At 42.5% G+C, this 21,603-nt stretch overlaps 1 protein-coding gene across 2 annotated transcripts in view; it reads left to right on the top strand.

Moving 5' to 3' along the window:
* The window catches only part of DCC (DCC netrin 1 receptor), a 571,720-nt gene that overhangs the window by 523,158 nt on the left and 26,959 nt on the right, over window positions 1–21,603 (top strand). For both annotated transcript variants that reach the window (XM_069774824.1, XM_069774823.1), the window contains exons 22-25: window positions 8,238–8,303; window positions 10,642–10,804; window positions 17,263–17,489; window positions 19,975–20,091. In XM_069774824.1, the coding sequence (XP_069630925.1) occupies window positions 8,238–8,303; window positions 10,642–10,804; window positions 17,263–17,489; window positions 19,975–20,091 (573 nt within the window). The remainder of the gene's footprint in view (window positions 1–8,237; window positions 8,304–10,641; window positions 10,805–17,262; window positions 17,490–19,974; window positions 20,092–21,603) is intronic.

The following is a 21,603-nucleotide window of genomic DNA, read 5'->3' as shown; positions in this document are numbered from 1 at the left end:
GTAGAAGTATACAAATTATGAAATTAAAAGCTGGTTTGCTCAGTATGATTTTTTGCACCACAGCACAAGCAAGTTGAAAATGTCAGGTTTGAATAGATAAAAACTATTTTTTAAAGGGGAAAAGTGTTAGGTTACAAAGAAGCCCGTAAGTAAATTGTCAGTAGATTTTTCTCAGATTTGCATTTAAAATGTTTTCAGGCAGGTTTAGAATGCCTAGGAGAGGCTTCAGCACAAGTTATCACCTGGTAAGCAGGACCGAAAAAGTGTCAAGTTCAGTTTAAAAAAACAAAAGGGGGGGGGGGCGGAATCTAAGGCTGGATGGAAAGTAGAGTTTGTGTCTTAGTTCTTCAATGAGCATGTTGCTCTGTTTCAGCGTAACTGTACGGTTGTATGGCCATACTGTAGTGCTATTTCATGGACCTCAAACTACCACAGAAAAAGAGAGGTCTGGGTGGTTTTCCTTTTGTGCATCATGTTCTTCTGGGAACACTGTGCCCCTTGCTAGGGAAAACAGTCACCAGAATAATTCATTGTTCTTGAGCAGCCTGAACAGTGTTTGCAACCTGGTTAGTGAATGATACTCCGTATAGACTTTAAAACAGGGAAGATTTCAACCCGTTTCGTGTAACTACTTGCAGCATGTCTGGCTAAAGCATATCCCCAAGGTGATAACTGTGTTGGGATTGCAGCCATAGCCTGCGAATTCCCAGTTGCTTCGGGTATGGTGGGTTTTTTTGGTTTGATTTGAGTCTAATAACTTGCCAAAATGAAATGAGGTTAGCGTGTCTTTAGCAGACAGCAGGTATTCACAGTGTGAGTTAAACGCAGTCATTCCTAGTACATAAATACTGTCTTTTGCCTGGGTAGTTGAAATACACTGCGTTTTCGTTCTTTAGGACTGTAGCATTTGAGGAGGAGAAATTCTCAGCCTTTTATGTGTCTCCCATAGGCTTTTTGATATCTGAATTCAGTTTCCATTTTTACGTGACCTCAGTGATGAATTCTAATAAGACGAAGTCTGAGGTCTTCACTTGCATTTACTTGACCTTTAGGCAGCTCTGCTGAAGACAAGTGGATGGTGCCAGGTCTCACTGTAACTGTACTCCAAGCACAAGCATTAAGACAAACAAAGTCAAAGTTTCCAAAAGCTGATTTGCCTTAGAAATCATCAAAGCTAATTCTTTAATCATCCTGAACCAATGCCTACTGAAGTCAGTGGGAGCCTTTTAAATTACTCTGTGCTTTGGACAAGGCCCTGAGGGCCATCTCTGCCACAAATGCAATTCTTATTGAGTGACACGAATAAACTCTGGTAGGTCATCTGTCTCTAATGCCGGCTCATGGTTCCCGAGTTCAGGAAGCAAAATTAAAGTACGTGACAGCAAAGCAGTGTTGGAGGGTGTTGGATGGGCAAGGGGGTTCGGGTGGGAAAAAGGAGATAGGGAGGAGGGTTTAGGGGGAACTTCAAAGGTTTCTTGGTCAGGGCAGATGTGCTCCGTGTTGCTGCAACTCGCTGGGAGAGCAGAGACCTACCACTGACAAGGGGAAGGAGGCAAGAGATACCCCACCTCCAGTTCTTCATTCTTGCCCATGAGTGATGGACAGAGTTGAGCCCGTACCGTCCTGTGGAAGCTTTGGTCTGCAGCTGTCTGACACAGAATGAGAAATCCTGTTGATGAAATGCAAATAACGCTCCCAGGGTGCAAACACCATCATCTGAAGGGCAAAAAGAGGAGCATCAGCATCTAGAGAATCAAATCTCACGTTTTCCAGGAGACCCCTTAAATCTGAAGTGGGTGCCAATCCTGTAAATGTGTCAGCTTCTTTTCAGATCTTTATTTTGCATGTATGCAACTGGTAGAGCAGGGCATAGGCAAAGGTACTAAAAATGGTAGTATAAAAGTAAGAAAAAAATTACATTTTCAGATGCTCAAGAGAGAATTTTTGTCACAAACTTTATGTATGTGGGTCAAGGCCAGCTGCTTTCAGATGAGCTGTTGTAGAGGCTTCCTGGAGTCTAAAAAGCTCTGTTTACGATTTTCATCTGAAATACATAGAGGCAAACTGGGCAAAGAAGAGATTAATCATTGTGTTTTATCTTGCCCCAGTTTCCATGTGATAAAACAATATTAAATTCTTTAGTCCATATTTTGTCAATATAGGACTTGTCAACAGCTTTGTGTTGCCATCAGAATGAGATCTCTGCAAGAGCGAAAAAGCTGATTTCTGCCTTTGGACTACAAATGTTTTATAACATCCCCTGTAGATTTTGATAAAAGGAAACGTACACAATTTTGAACAAATGTTTCTCCTTATCTTAAGAAATTTCAATACATTTTGATTGCTCAATTGTTTTCTGAAAGCATACCTCCCATGAAATGGGTCATATGAACTGTTTAGATAAATTCATATATCACTATGGAAAACTTACATACGGAATACAGGTATGATTTTATTTATATATAGATATAGATATATATGGCATTACTCTTTTTAAACCATAAACTGGATATTTACAAGTTCAGATTTAACGTTTACTGCCATGGTGAGGCCAGTGGGAGGTCTCCTGTTCCCATGCCTGGAGCAGGGCCAGTGACCATACCCAGGACAACAAAAAGCCCGTGGAGAAGATCATCCACGACAGACATCCGCAGCTTTTGTTTCCAAATCCTGAGGAAAACAGTGGTCTGCATTGTTTCGCATCCAGTCCGGAGGGACGTGGAAAGGTTTCCAAGTGATGCTGGGGGACTTTGCCTCTCCTGAACAGGGGATGAGCACTGGGCACTTGACTGTACATCTGCTATTTATACCTTGATGCTCTGCATCTCGTGAGTTAACAGTGCACCATTTGCTTCAGCTTTCAGAGCAAGGGGGTCTGAAGCGCAGTCTAGTCATGCCTGGGATTGGACTTTCTGCAGTTCAACCTTTGCCATGTTGGATTATTGCAGGTGTGTTGCTGTTTGCCCATTTGAAACCTTCCTGTGCTCGTTTTTTCTGCATATGCTTTCCTGCATGAAAACAGCCGCCGGTACATCTACAACCTGATATCAGCCCCAAAACAGTCGCATCGTCTCATACTGTGACTGCAGAAGGCATCAAGTTTGCCTCTTTTTTTTTCTGTTAGAGCTTTTGATGGCTCCGGGCTTTTGGTTCTGAAGCTATTTTGCAAACTCTGTGCGTAGCAGCAGTGGAAGGATGAGCAGTTCAGATCTTTTTCAAAGAGCTGCTTCCTAAACAAATAATGCAGTGGTCTGTAACGCTCTTTGCTAGAGAAAAGAAATAAGAAGTATCCCATTTATCAGAATAACTCCTTCTGGGGGAAAAAAAAAAAAAGAAAAGCCTTTTAAAGTCTGTCATCTGGCTATGTTTACCAAGCAGGTGTAGGAACTCTTTCTTAAGTTCCAAAAGATGGAAAGCATCTCAGAAGACATGCTTGAAATATTAAGAAGGGTTATTCCTGCATATTGGTTGTGTTTCCTGCTGCGCTGAGACATAGTTGAGACAACTGCCTCCAGATACACTTGAAAAAGAAGGACTAGAAAGTCAACAGGTGATGTGGTATCTCTTCACCTAATCTTGCAGTTCTGCCCCAAGCCCCAGCATCGTTCCAAGAAGTCTGCCGGTTTATACTTGCTTATAAGCAAATTTGCAAACACCCCTGTCTTCGCTGAGCTCTTCAGCTATCACCAGGACAACGTGGGCTCCTTCATTTTCAGGTGCTGACCATAGATGGGAAGAAGACACAAGTCCTCGTGCTCTGACCCGTTTAAGTGCTGATGGATGCGGAACCTCACTGCTGAAAGTTAATGTTTTACATCTCAGTGCCTGACAGTGTGGTCAAAGGTGGGTGCCTTCAAAAAGCAGCTTTTCCCATCCAAGATAAGCAGGTTCAGCCATGGTTGTGAGGCTTTCTTCTCTCATCACTGGCCGAAGAGGGAACTTGCCGACAGCTGTGCACATAGAGATGGATCCTCACCTCGGTGCTCTCTGAAGTCAGTGTGCAACCCGCAGCTCCTCGTCCCTGCGAATACACGATGTGACCGCACAGCATTACCCATCTCAGGCTGAACTGGCATCCGTCTTCCAGGATGAAGAGCAGCCTCTGGAGAGATATTGAACTGCATAACATGTATGAATCAACCTTTCTCTCTTCTGACTTGTATTTCTGCCTTCCCAGAAGATGGGAACAAGGTGCTAGAGGGATGCTTTCATTTTTCTCGGATGTCTATGTGTCTGCTCTGGGCAGAAGCTCCCATTGCCCCTTGCTTTTTTTCAGCCATCCTCCTTACTCTGCTTTTACTCTGCTACGTCTGAGCATCCTTATTTCGCTGGGTTTCTAGGGAGGTTGCAGGTCAGCAGCGAGCTAGAGCTGCCCCCAAAGGCAGCTTGCTGTCTTCTGCTCTATCCTGGAGCGGATTTCCAGGTGCTTAGCACCATAACTGCCTTACACAGGGAGCTCAGCTTTTCTGGGGGAACAGAAGAGCAGTTTTTCTGATGGCACTGTACACCTGACAGCTGGTGTTGGCTGTGAGAGCCAATGACTTAGTTTGCAAGCTTGGACCTCCCAATGACCTAGTTTGCATGCTTAACCTCCCTGGGGACCCCCATGGGGCAGGAAATATCACTTACAGTCTCTGTCTCATGTGAGAATATTGCTCAGCTTATTTTCTCCATATTTTGGACTGTTTAAGGCAAAATACAGCAACAGCGGTAGCGCAGGGCCGTGTCTGGTTCAGGGGAGCCAGACGATGCAGCAGCAAGCGTCATTCCCCCTCCAGCTCTCCCACGCGGGTGGTTGGCTTGCAATGAGCGTTTTGCAAGGAGAGAGCATTCCCTCAACGTCTACCGACCTGCCTGTGTCGCGCAGGAATACCTGAAGTTTGCAAATAAGGAAGCTGCTCGAGTAAAGCATGAAAAAGGAAAGAGATGTACAGCAAAATGACAACAGAATTTTTGGCCAATTTCCAAGTGCTGGAGGCCTGAGAGGATGAAGAACCGTTGTCACTGACAATGTGATTTTTTTTCAGAGAAAAACTTGAGTTACTGAAACATTTGAAAGACCTGGGGGAAAACAGAAGTTAAACACAGAAGTGAGAGGTGAGAAATGATATGGAGGTTCATATGGGTGCACCTTTTTGTACCTCTGAAAGTATGTTACCACCTTTAATACAACTCATTAAAAAGGTAGGAAAATCTAGTTTAAAGACTGTTTAACCTCCATTAAAAAAGGCAGTTCTTAAAGAAATAGCTGATTAGTCAAGATTTTATTAATGGTTTGTTCCAAAAGATGGAATAATACAAAGAATAGAAGCTCCACTGGAAACTGGTGGAAGCTGAAGAGAGAGTCTATTGTCTGACCCCCCAAAAACCCCAAATGAGATCTGGACATATTTGTTGAGTTATGCCCAGCTCGTGTGTGACTTTCTGGCTGACACTGAGGGTTTCCATCTAAACTCAGTGGGACAGGAGTTTTGTACTTGTCTTCTGTAAGACAAGAAACCCGCCAGTGGATTTGGGAAGGAGGTGGAGAGCAACAGTGATAGTACAGTGCAAACAGATGAGTTCAGTAAAGATATTGAAGTTGAAAATGAAGTAGAAGCTCACAGGTTAGCTTACTTCTTAAATTAGAATATTATAAAGGTAGTCGAAACCTGAGGCCCTGAAACTGGATGAAGCAATAGCCTCCAAGTAGCAGTGCTCTTGCACGTCATTTGAGTTTTTTAGAGGGAAATATAACCTAAACTGTTGCCAAGTGAAAGTAGAGGTAGAAATGATTCATGGAGGTGTGTTGGCTTGGAACAGAGCATGGATAATCCTTAGGGGTTTAAGCCCTACCTACCCTTTAACATGTAAAACCTTACAATGCAAATGAGATTTACCTCCCATCTCCTACGTGCTTAGATATCCATGTTTATCCAAATATTGAATAATGTTTGTATGTCTTAATAGCAGAACAGAGCCAAATTACCATAAATTCAGTCTTGGCTATCCCTGACAAACCGTGTTGTTGAAATACTGTTTGTTAAGAGTTATTTGCGTTCCCGTCTCTTATCAGTGAAATTGCCTCTGATTAGAAGTTGGGCCTTTGGAGTTATGCTCAGTGAGTAAAACTGGAAGGGTCTGCTGCCTTGGGATGGTTTTAAAACTGAAAGCATTTCAGAAACATTTCTAGCCCAAGAACCCCCCCGACATGGACAGTGTAGCCCGAACCTTTCCCCGGTTGCTGCCTGGCTGGCTCCGTGTTGCAGCCATCCGAAATAAATGGCATCTCCAGGTGCCAGTCACCGTATTAGAGCCAGAAATGAAATGGGCAGCTGTTTACACAAATATGTTTACAATGAAAATGTCATGTATAATGCCTTGAAAAGTGCTCTTATGCTAATTCAGAAAGTACCAAACTTCAGAGTCAGGCATGCAGGGTTAGTTTTTTTAAGTCTCCGATATCCTGACTAAATTTTCCAATACATTAGGCTCCCGCTAAGATGTTTCAGTGTGGGCTAAACATAAAAAATAGTAACATTTAGCAGTCTCCCATGGAGATACCCAATTTTCTAAGCACAATATAACCCCAGGGTCACAACATATTCACACACTGCAGTGTAGTAATATGAATAGGACTGCTTTAGAATGTCATCTTGGTAAACAGAATTACTATATACCTTACGTTTATCTCTATTTTGTCTGCTTTTACAGCTGAACATTTTGCAACCTTGCTTTCTTGGGATCAAGTTGTTGTAGCTGTGCAATTATGCTGATTGAAAAGATGATTACACTGAAGTCTCTTCTGATGATAATCATCTTCCATTTGTTTAGGGCCATTCATCACAAAATACTTTCCAAATTGGTAGACAAAGTTATGCACGTGAATTTCTTCGCAATCCACAGAAATACAAGTACCTCTGGAGAGGAATATGGCAGTTGTTTAACAGTGCACAGCAGCAACAAACAACTGCAGGAAAGTGAGAAAATGTGGGGTTTTTGCTAATTTGCCAAGAGAGCTGATGTAGACGGTGGTTGTTTGCTCCAGAAGATATCTGCAGTAAGCCCTGGTAATTCCCTGCCCTGCACTAAATTTTCGGAATTTTTACATAAGCCCTTCACCAACCAAAACCCACCCTCAGGTACTATTTGTCTGACCTAAGGGATGGCGGTGCCAAAAAAGATAGTCCCCAGGGCTCTTCTGGAGTCGGAGTCAATGCTCTGCCCCAGCAACTTCTGCCCGTCTAGGGGGAAGATGTCTTTTCCCTGAACCACTGTCCCAGCAGAGCACTACTGGCATCAGCTGAGACTGTGCCACCTGGAAAGGTTCATTTGACTTAATGAAAAAATAATTAGCTTTGGAGGAATGAGATAGCCACAGCAGGCTGGTGGCATAAGCTTGGTCTTTGCCAGAAGAGTGGCTTTTACCCCAACCACTTCTGCCATGGATTTTGCTCAATCCCGTATCGGTAGAGTCGAAGAAGAGCTTGGTAGGACTTTACCAACCTTTGTGATTCACCTTGACATGAGGAAGCAGAGATGCTGGTCTTGGCAGAAACATGGACATACCGTCACAGCTCTTTAGCCCAAAGCTGATAAATAGGACAAAATAAAGCAGGGGAAAAGACAAATACCCGAAATTTTACTATATTAATTTGGAGTGCAAATATTGCCTCAACAGCCAAAACATTTTTGGAATAACAGTCATATCCCTTCTTTTTTCTTACTTTTCTTTTTTTTTTATGTCAGGGTTAGAAAAGAGGCGATCTTTTTGTAAAAAACAAGCAGTTCTGGAGTTGTATTTCCAAAAGCGGGAAAATAAATTAAAGAAAGCTTGCTTAATAGTGGTGGAAAGCCACCTGGCAGGTGGAGAAACGTGCCCACGGTTTTCTGTACAGCACCATCCCTCTGCTGCTGTTCCAACTGCTTGTGTGCAAAAGCAGCTGTCTGAATTATTCCCGACACCCGTGGAGGGAGCACAGACGGATGCTGCCATCACACCTTAGTTTGTCACTCTAACGAGCACATCTGGAGGAGGGAAAAAACCAACAGAACAAGGCAAGCTGCTCAAAGGGCTGAAATTCAGCTTGCATTCAAAAGCCTACTTTGATGACAGATTTTCCCCAGCGCATATGGGATGACTTTTCCCGCTCTGTTTAATGGTTTAAATGTTGTCAGATAGGCGCTGTCTCAAGCAACAAACTTGACTTTGCTGGTTTACCTGTCACGCCGTATCTGATGCATTTTTCTGCCAACAGGTCGTCACGGGGATGGCTCCTACTGGCCGGTGGACACCAACCTGATTGACAGGAGCAGTCTGAACGGTAAATACAGGCTCCATCCAACCATGCTCCATAATTAAGTACAGTTTTGGTGACAACCTCCTATTTTTCTTCTCTTTATTGCTCTCTCGTTCCTCTCTCTTATGGCTTGGAGGCCACCCACCGTGCCCACTGGTCGCACGCTGGCTGTTTTGTACAGAAGAGTTATCTCAGCTGTTGAAAATCCCATCCACTGTGCAAAATATCTGCTGCAAAACAGACTGTACTTTTAACCAGAAATGTTGACAAAAAATAGGGTCAGGACACCGTATATTCTGTTTTGGCTTTCTTAAAGCTGATCCCCAAAGTATACCCATCAGATTTCCAGCTGACGCAGTACTCCGAAAGGCATGTGGCTGGGTATGATCATCCCATCGCAAGAGGTGGTTTAGATATATCGCAGACCGTGGGAATGCCTCTGAAAAAATAACAGCTTAAAAAGAATTGTCAAATGCATTTTATGTTATTATATTTCAATTTAAGCTTTCTGCAGAAAATACCATTTTAAAAATTAATTAATCCTGCCCTAAAATAGGAAGAAATGAGAGGAAACCCTGTGGATTAACAAAAATTAACTGAACCTAATCAGTGCCAGCTGGGGAGTAGATATGCCATCAATAACTTCTTATTCCTGACCTCATCTCCGCTACTTAATGAAGCATTGCCATCTCACATTATTGAATGAAACAACAGACAAGATTCCCTCAAATGTGGTATCGAGTGAGGTTTGAAAGTACAAAATAATTACAAGGCACATAGCCGATTAACTCACACTGACTATTCTCCTCAGTCAAGACAAGGAGGGAATGCAAAATTTTGTTACTTTTTTCTGTCTTACTTTGCTGCAGCCAACACACCACTGTTTAAGGCTTTTCTCCTGTTCTTCATAGTAGTTCATCATAAATATAGGAAAACTGACTTTTGAGAAGTAGAGAGAGCTTCCAGGGCCTGCAATAAAGGGTAGGGAGAGAGGAAAAAAATTGTTTTTCTTGATAGTTGCTGTATTTTATGTGGTATGTTCCTTCAATGCCTTTTACTCAGCATGGAAATGAAAAAGAAACCAAACCCCAAAGTCTTTGGGATTTCTGTACTAGACCATTTTAATGCTGAAAGGATGGCACTCACAACTGCTTATCTTACTCAGTTGCCTGAAAAAGGCAATGAGAAAAGGGCAAATTATTTAAATAGCATAATTAGTTGTGTAAAGAAAGGCTATTAAGGCAGAAAATCAAGGCAGAATATTACAATTAAATTACATCTCTTGCTAACTAAAACCATTATTTGGAAAGATTTGTCCTTTTCTCCTTTCACATTCAGTCGTACTAAAGGCAAAATGAAATCCCAGTCAAGTCTTGTTTAGTTTGTACATGGGAGGTTGTGGGTGCGGATGATGCCGTACGAAAACTCCTGAGTTATTTTTCTTGTGAAATCTTGGACACGCTATAGCACAGCTCTTCCTTTTGCATCCCGTTGCACCAAATATTTAGTTTTTCTCCAAGCTTAAGCAGAAAGATATTTGGGGGTTTGTGAGTTTGTAATCTTATAGGATGCCTGGAAGATTGCCTTAGCAGACAGAGCAAAAGGATTACTTGCTGTTTTGTGCGGGTGTCCGTAACATATGGCCCAATGCTGTGTAAACAGAGGCGTTATCAAACAAGATTATAAAAACATAAATTGTGCTATTCCCAGTGCAACGGGGAAAATATTGTTGAAAGCAAGGGACCAGTACTTGAAGTCAGTTTGACGGGAACTCGACACCAGAAATGATGTTATTTTCAGTCCCAGCCTTGCTGCTGCATTGAAACCAAGAAGCTCATCACTTCAGAAGATTGAGCCCTTAACCTGCTCAAGTGTTGCACAGGGATCTGGTCAGCATAGCAATAAATGAAATATAACGTGATACAAGACTGACTGTGGGGTGAATGCAGTACTGACAAATGAATCGGGCATTCAGGTTGGCTGATACACAAGAGATATATTTGCCTGTAAATACCGAGAAAGACTATATGGGCCGTAAAGAAAAAATCCATAGTCCCTGTATTTCCATTTTCAGCTGATAATAGCAAAAATGAGCTGAGAGTTATTGACTCCCAACATCACGTTATTAACACCCAGAAAATGCAAAGTCGTTACTGCTTAAATATTTTGCTGTTTGCTATACCACTGAAAGGCAGTGAGACGTAAATTTTGGCTCTTTATGGCACCCTTCCGCACCCTCTGTCTGCTTTTTCAGAGGAATTCATGCCACCTGACAGGCTTTATGTGTTTTATTTTACGGGTGACAGAGGGAGGGGAGCAAATCCAGCGCTAACCATCCCCTCACCCTCTTATCTTTTTTCAGAGCCCCCCATCGGGCAGATGCACCCTCCCCACGGCAGCGTCACCCCCCAGAAGAACAGCAACCTCCTTGTCATCATTGTCGTCACCGTCGGCGTCATCACGGTGGTGGTGGTGGTGGTGGTGGCCGTCATCTGCACCAGGCGCTCCTCGGCACAGCAGAGAAAGTACGTCCTCAGCACGGGGGGTAGAAGGAAAATTCAGTGACGCTCAGCTTCAAAATAGATACAGGCAATAGTGTTCATACTGCGGCGGCGTGGGTTCTGGGGCTGAACTGCAGTTTGGGCCTCAATCTTTTGGGATTGGAGGTGTTGCTCATTGCTGGTGAGTGGAGAATATCCCCAGGCTGCGGAGTAAACCATGGAGAATAAGTACCTTCTGACGTGGCGAGCCTTGAAAAATAAGTCTGCCCTGCACAGCTCTCTGTTGTTTATATTGCCAAGTATAATTCAGACACAGGAAAGAATCAATTCCATTGATTTAAAGGGAAAAAAAAAAAAAAAAGTATTTGTCTGTGCCAGGTGATGCTGTGAGACTTTCTGAGTCTGCAGCCCTGCACCTGCACGGCCAAGAAACACAGACAGTCCTGCTCGCTTGCTAACCTTTGGGAGGACGTTATTCTCTCCAGACAGCCTGTCTCCAAAAGTCTTCCAGTAAAAAGCATCCAGAACTGTTCTCCAGATATTTCTCATATAGGTGAAAAAAACCCCACCCACCCAGTCTATAGAAAATTACAGGGGAAAAAAAATCTTTAGGATTCCTCTGAAAGGCTGTAAAAGGGCAGCAGCGTAAAGCACAAAGCTTTTTTCAGTTTTTATGAGAAATTAGGAGTGGGGTCAATGGGTTTGAAACAGAGCTAGTTTTGACGTATTTAATGCATTGAAAATTATTATATTATCATTTTACTATTAATTCATTGTATTATTATACTAGTATGAAAGACTGGACCTGAGAAAGTGAAGTTTAATCATAGTTTGCCCACAAGAATGATAAATGTTTGCACAGGCCAGACATTTTTATGTTGATTTGTATTGATGCTTAAAAAAGGGCGGCACGATGAAAGAAGGGATGGTCAGGGAACCAAACAGCCCCCAGGTTTCCTGAAATCAGCCTTGAGCTGGTCGGGCACGGGCAGATGGCAGCTTGTGGTGTTTTACAGTCGCTGGGGCAAGCGCTTTCTCTAAGAATGGATATTTGAGGGTAGATTTTTTTTTTTAAATAAGAAGGCTCTCATTTAGGCAGAAAAGTAAGGGCCTATGTTTTTAGGAGTGCTGGAGTAGTCGAATGATGAACTGATATGAAAATCTGCTTCTATTGTGAGTCTTAGCACCTGAAAATCAGGCCATCGTCTGAAGGCAATGGAAATTCTTCTGTTGCGTAGAGTTTGGTGAATCAAGGCTAAAGCTCTCTTAAGTTTCTAACAGGGAAAAGGGAATTACAAGATAGAGAAACAGATTCATCTGTCCAGAATTAGGTGTCTAAGACTTAAACATCCAAGTCTGAATTAATCAACCTTGACCTCCTCTGTAGCCCCTGGGGAGGAACAGGAACGTTCAAAGAATCATTCATCTTAGCCTTAGACATCGGAAGACTTGCCATCTGAAGATGCTTATTGCTGTCCAGTGATTAAAAAAATGTGAAGCTGGTGGATTTGGATTTGCTGTTTAACTTCTAAATGTCTATACTATGGGCCGGTGAATCTCACCCAAGTTGCCCCAAATGAACCATTTCTGCACTGAAAGTGGGGAAAAAACAGGGCAATACAAATTAAACAACAGATCTTAAATTTAGCACAACAGGGAAAATCCTGAATTTCCTCAAAACAGAAGTTGTTGGTGGGAGTGACTTTGTTTCTGACCTGCCTGGAGAGGTGCACACTATGACACAAAAAGAGTTTAGATTCAGGCTTTTATTGGCAGCTGGTTCTTAGTTTAAAATCACCGATGAACTACTGAACAAAAGGACTGCAGTGAGGGTAAAGGCCAAGTCTTGTTGGATAATGCATGTGTCCTTCCCCAGAGCAAAAACTTGCAGGTGATGGAATAATCTCCTGTAAGCCTTCAGTGGAGGAAAGTCATATTTCTTAAGTTAATTAAAACTTGGCTGAACAAAGCACAGTAAAGCATATTATACAGAACAACCTGGTACTGACCTAGGTGGCTTAGGTATTTTCTGTCTCCGCCATCTAGGGCAGAATGAAATATCAGCCATACAAACCCTGTGACAATTTGACACCAGTAAAAAAATAGGGGAGAAAAATGTGAGTAAAGATTCAGGTGCAATAACTTACCCAGTTGTGCGTAAGGGGAACGTATGGCTCCTGCAGTAATTGAGATTCATGCCCTCACCGTAATTACGTCTTCCGCAGCCCGTGATGCTCGCCGTCCTGCGCTGGCAGCGTCGGCTGATGCGGTGCCAGGGAGGGTGGGCGATGGGGTCACCCATCAGCTCCGTCCTTCAGGTCAGTTCAGAGCTTAAGCTTAGAGAACATGAATCTGAAAATAAGGGAAAATACCACTTTGTACAGCAGACGCTGCAGGACCTGCTTCTTCCAGGAATTTTTTTAAGGCTTCGAGGCATAGCAAAAATTTGTAACGTGCCAGAACAATTAGCCTATGGACTAGTAACACGAGGTTATGATTTCCACAGGAGAAAAGGTGAGGGTGGACATGTAGTCCAAGCCTGGTAGGTAAACAGTGCAGATTTAAGCCGTTAAAAATGAAGCATGGTCTTGAACAAGTGCCCGAGCAATTAGTATGCTGGGTGGGTGAGCGGTGTAAAAAGAGGCTTCAAAAAATGAGCGAAGACCAGTTTAAGTCCCATATAAGTAATAGGGATGTGTCAGTATACATTTGGGAAGGCTCGGGGGAGGCATTAACCAAAGCGTAATCAAACTCGAACTAACGGGGAATGAGTTGGCAGCGCTAAAGAGCCTCCGTATTTCACTGCTGCGTTCCCTGGAGATGCTCCTGGTTTTCTGCATGTCCTCCATGCCGGGGAAGCTCGTTAGCGGCGGCCTCTGCCCCATCTCTTCTACGATGGTGTGAGGCTGGGTCTTACCATGGGGGAGAGGCCCGTGAAGCCAGATGATCGGAGAGGCAGGTACTGGTTTCAGCTTTTCAGGATGGCTGGCAGGAAATAAAGAGGCCAACGTGAAATAATTTTTTGTCTGTAAACACTGGGGGAGATTTTCTGGAGGAAGAATTGTTTTGTACTCTTCTCTTTTTTTTTGTTGTTTTTTGGACAGGACCTCTACACCAGTTGAATTTCCTTTAATATAGCCCAAAAGGCAAAGTGGACGTTTTTGCCAGGTTAAGAGTAAAGAGCAGAAAATACAAAATAATAACTCATGCATTGGAAGCATAATTAAGGTGAAGTAATATTTGCATTTATTTTTTAGTATCTCAGCAGTGCAGGAGGCTCAGGATTCGCGTGGGAGGTGGTTACAGCTTATGGGGCCGTTGCTTGTGTCCTGCCTCGAAACTGTCCCTGCTCCGTCAGAAAAGACATCCGATCGGCCCGGGACTGGATGGTTACCCATGGTTTTTTTACAAGCAAAAACTTGTTTTGCCCAGGAGAACAGTTTACTTCTGAGATCTTCAGATAGAGACATCTTTGATTGTTGTTAAAAAAAGAAACTAGGCTGAGTTGTTATAACCTTAAATGTTTTCTCTGGGGTGATGTAACTATAAAATGAAGGCAATGAAGAGTAATCTCACTCTGGAGTATTTGAAAAATTATCCTACGTAGCATGTGTATATTGTTAGGAGCTTTATGGGTGTGCTGTATAATGGCTGAAGTCACTGCCCGGGCAGTGGTGTGCTGGAAAGGGTAGAAGCAGACAATGCAAAAGAGTGAAGAGTGTCCTCTCCAGAGAGTTTATTTATTTTGAAAGTACAGCTTAAGTTCTGCTGTCATTATTCAAGACTGCATGACCATAATATATATTTTAAGGGCAGAGCTGAATTCTGTTTTTATATCCATCCTTAGGAAAAAAATATATATCATTATGGTATGCAAGCTGGATGCATTTCATGTTGTAAAACAATTGAACAACAACAGAAACGCTGCCATCTGAGATCATTTTTTCAATTCCAAACTCTTGTCTTCCTAACCCCTGCTCCAGTTATAAAATGGGTAATGGACTAAATTTGAATCCTGCTGTAAATCTCAATGCGAACTTCCGAAGCATCGGTTTCCATTGCTGCAGCTGAGGTTTGAAGCTGATGTTGAAGCTTTTATGACTGTCTTCTATAGATAAAATGTACTTGCCTGGTGCAGCAAAGATCCTGCCTCCCCCTGAAAATGAGAGTAGATGCATTTTCAGAAGCTGAATCTCAACTTCTGCATTGCAAAACCAAAACATTCCAGGGAAAGATTTATTTTCGTTTGTTATTGATGACCTTCTTGTATGCACTCCTGGCTCTGATTCAATTTGCTACTCATGGGCTGTCAGAACATCAATAATTTGTGAGAAAAAACAATGCAAACCAAGCTAGATCATTGCATATATTTTTAAATGATATCATTGCTGTAGCGGTTTTGTACTTGTGGTTGGAATGACACATTCATTATAACCACCTATTTTGAGTTGTGTATAAAATTACTTTGGGGCTGAAATTTCTCTTGCCTAGCTCAGGCCTGGAGAATTGAATTATTTTCAATGGAAAGTGACAAACAAGCTGCTGTATTCTGAAGTGAAGAAAGTAATTCCTTGTTTAGAACCAAAATTATGGTCTTTTTTTGAATGAGACAGAAAAAACAACTTTACTTTTTACCTTTAGGCGGGTCATACGTTAAGGTTTGAATGAAAGTGCTCGTAATTATTCTTGTAGGTGTTAATCAGGATGGTACTAGGGTCTGTACAAGAAGGTATTAAAGAACTGCCTTTATTCCATGTCCTTTATTCCTGTTCCTTGAAATATTACCATTTTCAATTATTAAGTTTTGGCAATTAGCAAGTAACAGACTAAACATAGGAAGTCATTATGACCAGAAGCCAACACTCTCATTTCTTGTGGGCTATAAACAAAAACCTCTGAACAACCCCAGCCTTGCCTCCACCGCTAACTTTCCTGATCACTTTTTAAAATTAATCTTTTGTCCCTTGAAGAGGTTTTGGGGTACCAACCAGTCAAAGGGCTTAGAACAATTTCTGCCTTTAAGGGTGGCAGTTTGAGGACTGGGATATTTCTGCTGAAGTAAAATGTCATTGCCATCTGCTTCTGGGGATGAGACAGGGCTGTGCCCTTGGTGACATTTTAAATTATAAGACGTGTTTGTTCCTTCTCTTGAAAGCAAAATGTTTGGTGATGCACATAGTTGTAACACTCGTCTCTTGCTTTCTAGACCAGGCTGAGAAACTTTAGCAAAGAACAGAAATCGATTCAAACAATTGGAGTTTCTTTTAGTTTAAAATTTCCTCAAGCTTTTTTCTGGTAAAATAACCCCATGTCACCTTCCACAATACTGCCTGCAGCGTGTGATGGGAAGGGCAGTTCTCTGAGCACACCTACACAAATAACACACCCAGCACGAGTCCTAGGGATGCCAGTGGGAGGTTTTGCCTTGCTTTCCATGGATTCGGGAAAGAGCCTTCCCTTCAGGTGAGCGTACAAGGGGGGTAATGTGGGGCTGAGAGCACTCAGTGCCCCTGGAAATCAAGGTTTTCTTTTTTTGTTACCTAAAAGCGCACGTGAATTTGAAAATATTTGCCTGAATCTTTGTGTATATCACAAGTATTTCTACTTTTCCACTTGGGACAATAATATGACTTTCCTTTCACAAAGTACTTTCAGGAAAAAAACCAGGGGCAAGACTACTTTTGGATTATTGAGCAAAAAACCCTTAACAATAAGCCAGAAAAACTGTTCTTTCAGTTATTTAAATTGATAGATTTCTGATAAGACTTTCTCTACAGCTGTAAATTAGACATTGTGCTCCATATTTAAGGAGTGTATCTTTTCTCTAGCATAGAAAAACGTGTATTTTGTTATAAATAGCCCACGTAGTGGAGGGGAGGTGAAAGTCGGAGAGCAGCAGAGCAGTGCCATCCCCTCGTGGCACGGTGTGCTCCCGGAGGAGGTGGTCCTCTGACGTGAGAGCGTATTGTAATATGTGTGCATGGAGAGAGGAGAGTTAATGTTGCTCTGGGAAATGCTACTCCGGATTTCGGAGCTTTTCTGTAATAAAAATACTGCTTTAATGTGTATTTAAAGAAATACAACCTATGCTGTACGCAGTTATGGAAGGTGTAAGATGCGCATAACTCGGCAGAAGTGGGCTCAGCAGTTTTCAGTCGCTGTTTTTAGATGCAGGCACTCCACAAGTGCTGCTCGTCTTGAGATGAAACTGGCCGCTTCCCTTCTCTTCCAGGAAGAGTGGGTTTCCCCAATTTCTATATCAGGGGGTGCAAAAAAATGACCCACCCTGCTGAGCCCCAGGCCCATCCCCTGGAGCAAACTGCGGGAAGCATAGGACCACACCAAGAGAAGTGCTGTCCTTTGAAGGACACAACCAGAGGGGTTCCTTAGAAAGACACCGATGAGGAGACATCACTCTTTTGGTCTTATGGAGGGGGAAAAACGTTCTTACGTGACAGTTTTGATCTTTTTTTTTGCTGTAGGAAACGTGCAACCCATAGCGCTGGTAAAAGGAAGGGCAGCCAGAAGGACCTGAGACCCCCGGATCTGTGGATACACCACGAGGAGATGGAAATGAAGAACATCGAGAAGCCAACAGGCTCGGATCCCGCGGGAAGGGACTCACCGATGCAGAGCTGTCAGGATATCACCCCCGTCAGCCACAGCCAGTCGGAAACGCAGCTGGGCAGCAAGAGCACCCCGCAGCCCGGTGAGGGGCTCCGAGGGCAGGAGAGACAGGAATTGCTTGGGTTTCACTTGGAGATTTGGAGAAATGGGAATCATAGAGTCATAGTATGGTTTGGGTTGGAAGGGACCTTTGAAGGTCATCTAGTCCAACCCCATTCCATATACTCCTTTTTTTTTTTTCTCCATCACCAGCATATAAATTTTCTTTAAATTAATTTGATATTGGTGGTTAGTGACCTTAGCCCAGCACGTGGAGTCTCTAGCAGAGGGCAAAACCTCGCAAGATCCAGGAGGAGATTGGGAGAATTGCCAGCTCTGCTATGGGTGCTGGGAGAGACGTTCCTAGATGATTTTTGCAGTGGTTTCAGACTAGGGGAAAAGCCATCGGTTTTGATTTTTACACCATTCTGATTTTTTAACTTCAGGAATTCAACTGGAAGTCAAATGTTGTTAAATTTGCATACCGTGCTAAGAAAAACAGGGAGGAAAAAGGGGGCATGGAGAAATAAGTGGGGGAAAAAAAGAAATGGAAAATGGAGCAAAGGGAGAACATGATCAGGAAGAAGGTCAGCAGCATCACCAGGAGCAGAATTTGGACCAGGGAGACTGAGATATGAAGAAAGAAATTCTGTAAGAAAAATGTGGTTTCAGCAAGGTTTCTCCCCCTTTTTTAACCTTAGTGCACACAGCACACCCCAGGTTTCACTTTAGCTGATAACATTTTTTTCCACCATAATAATAGAAAGTCTTGAGAGAGGCAGGTGGTGTGTACAGAGGGGGACGGAGGGCGAAACACAGCACGGAAGTTGAAAGCACAAACGTATTTGTCTTGAGTTCATCGTGAACACGTTGCTTGTGGGTGACAGAGTGAAATAATTCCAGAATATCGGTTGGGGCTGTAAATAATGAAGGTGACTTTTTCAGATACCTCTGCTGTTTTTATCCCTTTTCCATAGCTCTTGTTCTTGCAGGGAAAGAAAAATTAAGAAGGAACAGTTTTCAATTTTCTTAATGGATCAAATTTTCTTTCTCTGACATTGTATTTTGGGCTGATAGTTTACTATTTAGAAGATAATTGTGACAATGATTTCTGTTGTTTTAAATGCAAAGGTCCATGTTATATTAGACATTGGGAAAACATAACCAGAAGATTCCCTTTGCCTAAACAGTTATTGCTGATGATCAGGAGAGCTGATCCAGGGCCCACAAAGGTCAGTGGGAGAGCTCCTTTGATTGCAATAGGCTTGCGAGCGAGTGCATGGTAGGAAGTCATCACAGCATATGAGCAAGTTAATGACAAAGGCCGGGCTAGGTATTTTATGTGTAAATGCCTTGGACCGTAAATAAACGCTTTTATCTTTCTTCCCTTGTAATACACAGTTCAGTAATATTGTCCCTGGCTTTTCACTAGCAATTAGGTCTCTGAATGGCCATCAATAGAAGACTTGGCATTTTGGTCCTGCAATTCAGAGAAGAGTGATTTGGAAAAAAAAAAAGAAAGTCTTTTCATGCAAATCTTTTTTTCCTTCTTTTTCAAGGAATATATTTTCACTTGGGAACATCAGAGATGAATAGTCTGAGTGGGTATTAAGCTTACCTGTATGACAGTATTAAACTAATTTAATCCATGATTTATTAAAATAGCAAAAGTAACATAAATATAAGGTTCATGTGAGACAAGGTATGAAGAGAGAAATACAGCTTTTATTTCATTGCAATTCACTCCACTAAACATCCAGTTCCAAGCACACTTTCCTTCTGACAAGTGTATTCTCTAGAATCTTGGAATACTTCAAATATCCTATACTAATGTGACTAAGTTAGAGCATCCATATTTCAGTGGCTAAACAGAGAGTTTAATATATATAGCTGCTGAGACAGTTTTGGGTTGGATTGGACATCAGGCAGCGTATCTCAGCTCTCTGATCTAGGTAGATGTGCTAGTTGTGATCCAGGACCAAAGAAGGGGAAGATCCAGGCACATCTTCAACTTGCCATGGTTGCTGTAGGAAAAACAAGATGCACAGGCTGGAAGAGCCACCGTGAATTACCAGACAATCAGGACGTAGGACTTTGTGGTATCTCACAAGGAAGGTCATTTTCATCCTTCAGATGTATTTCAAAGACCAGTTCTTGGCTGCCAGGTTTTGTGGGTACCTGAATTTATGCAGCCTTTTTCTGCTCTTGATATTTTAATTTTAAAGTATGTTTATACCAGGGAAGTTACAAGAAAAATGTCACATTTTTATGAAGTGCATGGGGTTTTCAAGATAATTTCAGAGTCAAAGGGAACATGCTATCTTAATTCTCTTACAGAAAAATGCAATTCTATTCAGAGAAGGCAGCCAAAATAGTCTGTGCAGCTCTTTGCAGGTGGTGACATTTAATGATCGGTTAAAACCACAGAATTCTAAAAAAAACCTATCAGTCTTTCTGCTGGATATAAAGTGAAGAGAAACATTCATTTACAGCATTTTCAGCTGAGCTATTGTGTTGTTTTTCTGTAGGGCCTGAGACAGAAGATGTCGGCAGCAGCATGTCCACGTTGGAGCGGTCGCTTGCTGCCCGCAGAGCCACCCGTGCCAAGCTCATGATCCCCATGGATTCACAACCAAACAACCCTCGTGAGTACCGGGACCTTCCCCAAACCCCCTTCTGCACCCCACGAGCTGTGCTCACCCGTCTGAACATCTCGTACGATCTTTCAAATACGATCTAGTTATGCCTCATAAAGTTAAATAGCATTAGCAATGTTTTCTTCATCTAAAAAAACACCAAAACCATAAAAGGCCCTGGAAGTTTGCCAGGGCTTCACAACGCATCAGTGGAAAAACTATGGAGAGAATTCAGAAATCATACTTCTGCTAGACTCAGCCCAGGTTAAGCCTAAAGAGTCATCGTGTCTATTCCTACCAGGTGGATAGCGATGGATAAATCCCTCTGTCTCCCTACTATAAAACTTGAAAAACAGGGGTAAGAGTTCAAGCTGCCAGAGCAGAAGGCTTTGCAATACAGAGATGTAAATTGTGATGATATTGTTACTAGCAATAATTATAACCAGCTGGACATTATTGCAGTTTCTGCTATATTTTCTTTTGTCTGTAGTAGTTGGCCATGCCCCTATATGCATTTTTAATATGGAGCAGCTCTCTTATAAAGCCAAGTAAATGAGGAGAAAAGATATTTTTAATAGGTGTTCAATTTTAGTGACCACAGAGCGTTTATCATTGAACAAATTTCATAGATGAAGTGAATCTTTTTCAAAGCAGCAAAGTGCACAAGGAAGGCAGGGAGGCTGGAGAGCGTTAGGTTCTCCCATCCTGCAGAACTGATTAAAATTTCTGAAGTGACCTTGTTTCACATCTGAGCAAAGGAAAGGGCTAAGTGAGAGCCTGCAGGCACCGGAGAGAGGGTTTGGCACTGATCAAGTCCCCGGTGGAGCGTGAGGCTTTGGGTCTCCACCTTTCCTCTGAGCAGCCCTGTGATCAATCTCTTGGTAGCTCTCAGCTTTTAGCTAGAAGTTCTACCTTTGACCTCACAAAATAGATCCGATCAAAAATCTATAGGAATTGGTACATCTGTGTAAGTAGTCGGACTTAAGAAAAATGAACATATACTGACAGAAATCCATTTCATCTTTCCAGCTCTGGCAGTTAAATGTAAGTGCCTATTTGTAGGTTTGTGGAAGGGCACATCATAAATGATATATTAAAAAAAAAAAAAAAAAAAAAGGAGGAACTGAGTGAAGGAGAGGAGAGGGGATAACCTACCATGGCTTTGTGCAGTGAATCACTTAGGAGGAGCTAGCATTGGTTCCCTTAATTTGTGTTCGTTATGCGTGCAATTCAGGTCCTGCAGCTCAGCCTCAGTACCCAGCCCTTATGAGGATAAACCGGAGGTGCCCAGGGAGAGATTGAATTCCAGTTCTTCACGCCTTGGGCTGGATATATCACCACATTTCAGCCTCCACCCTCTTTATGATCTGGAAGAAAGATCTCTGGGTTGAGGCGGAGAAAGCTCTTACACCACCTGGTCGTGTCCTGGGAAATATTCCCGTCTTGTAACCACACTAACCTCACAATCAGGCAATTTGCCCTTTTTTTCAGTGGGATTCCTGCTGGGTTGGCCTGGGTTGA

This window comes from Haliaeetus albicilla, chromosome W (genome assembly GCF_947461875.1).
Source record: "Haliaeetus albicilla chromosome W, bHalAlb1.1, whole genome shotgun sequence".
Classification (NCBI taxonomy): Eukaryota; Metazoa; Chordata; class Aves; order Accipitriformes; family Accipitridae; genus Haliaeetus; species Haliaeetus albicilla.
This window is presented reverse-complemented; position numbering and strand designations above follow the sequence as displayed.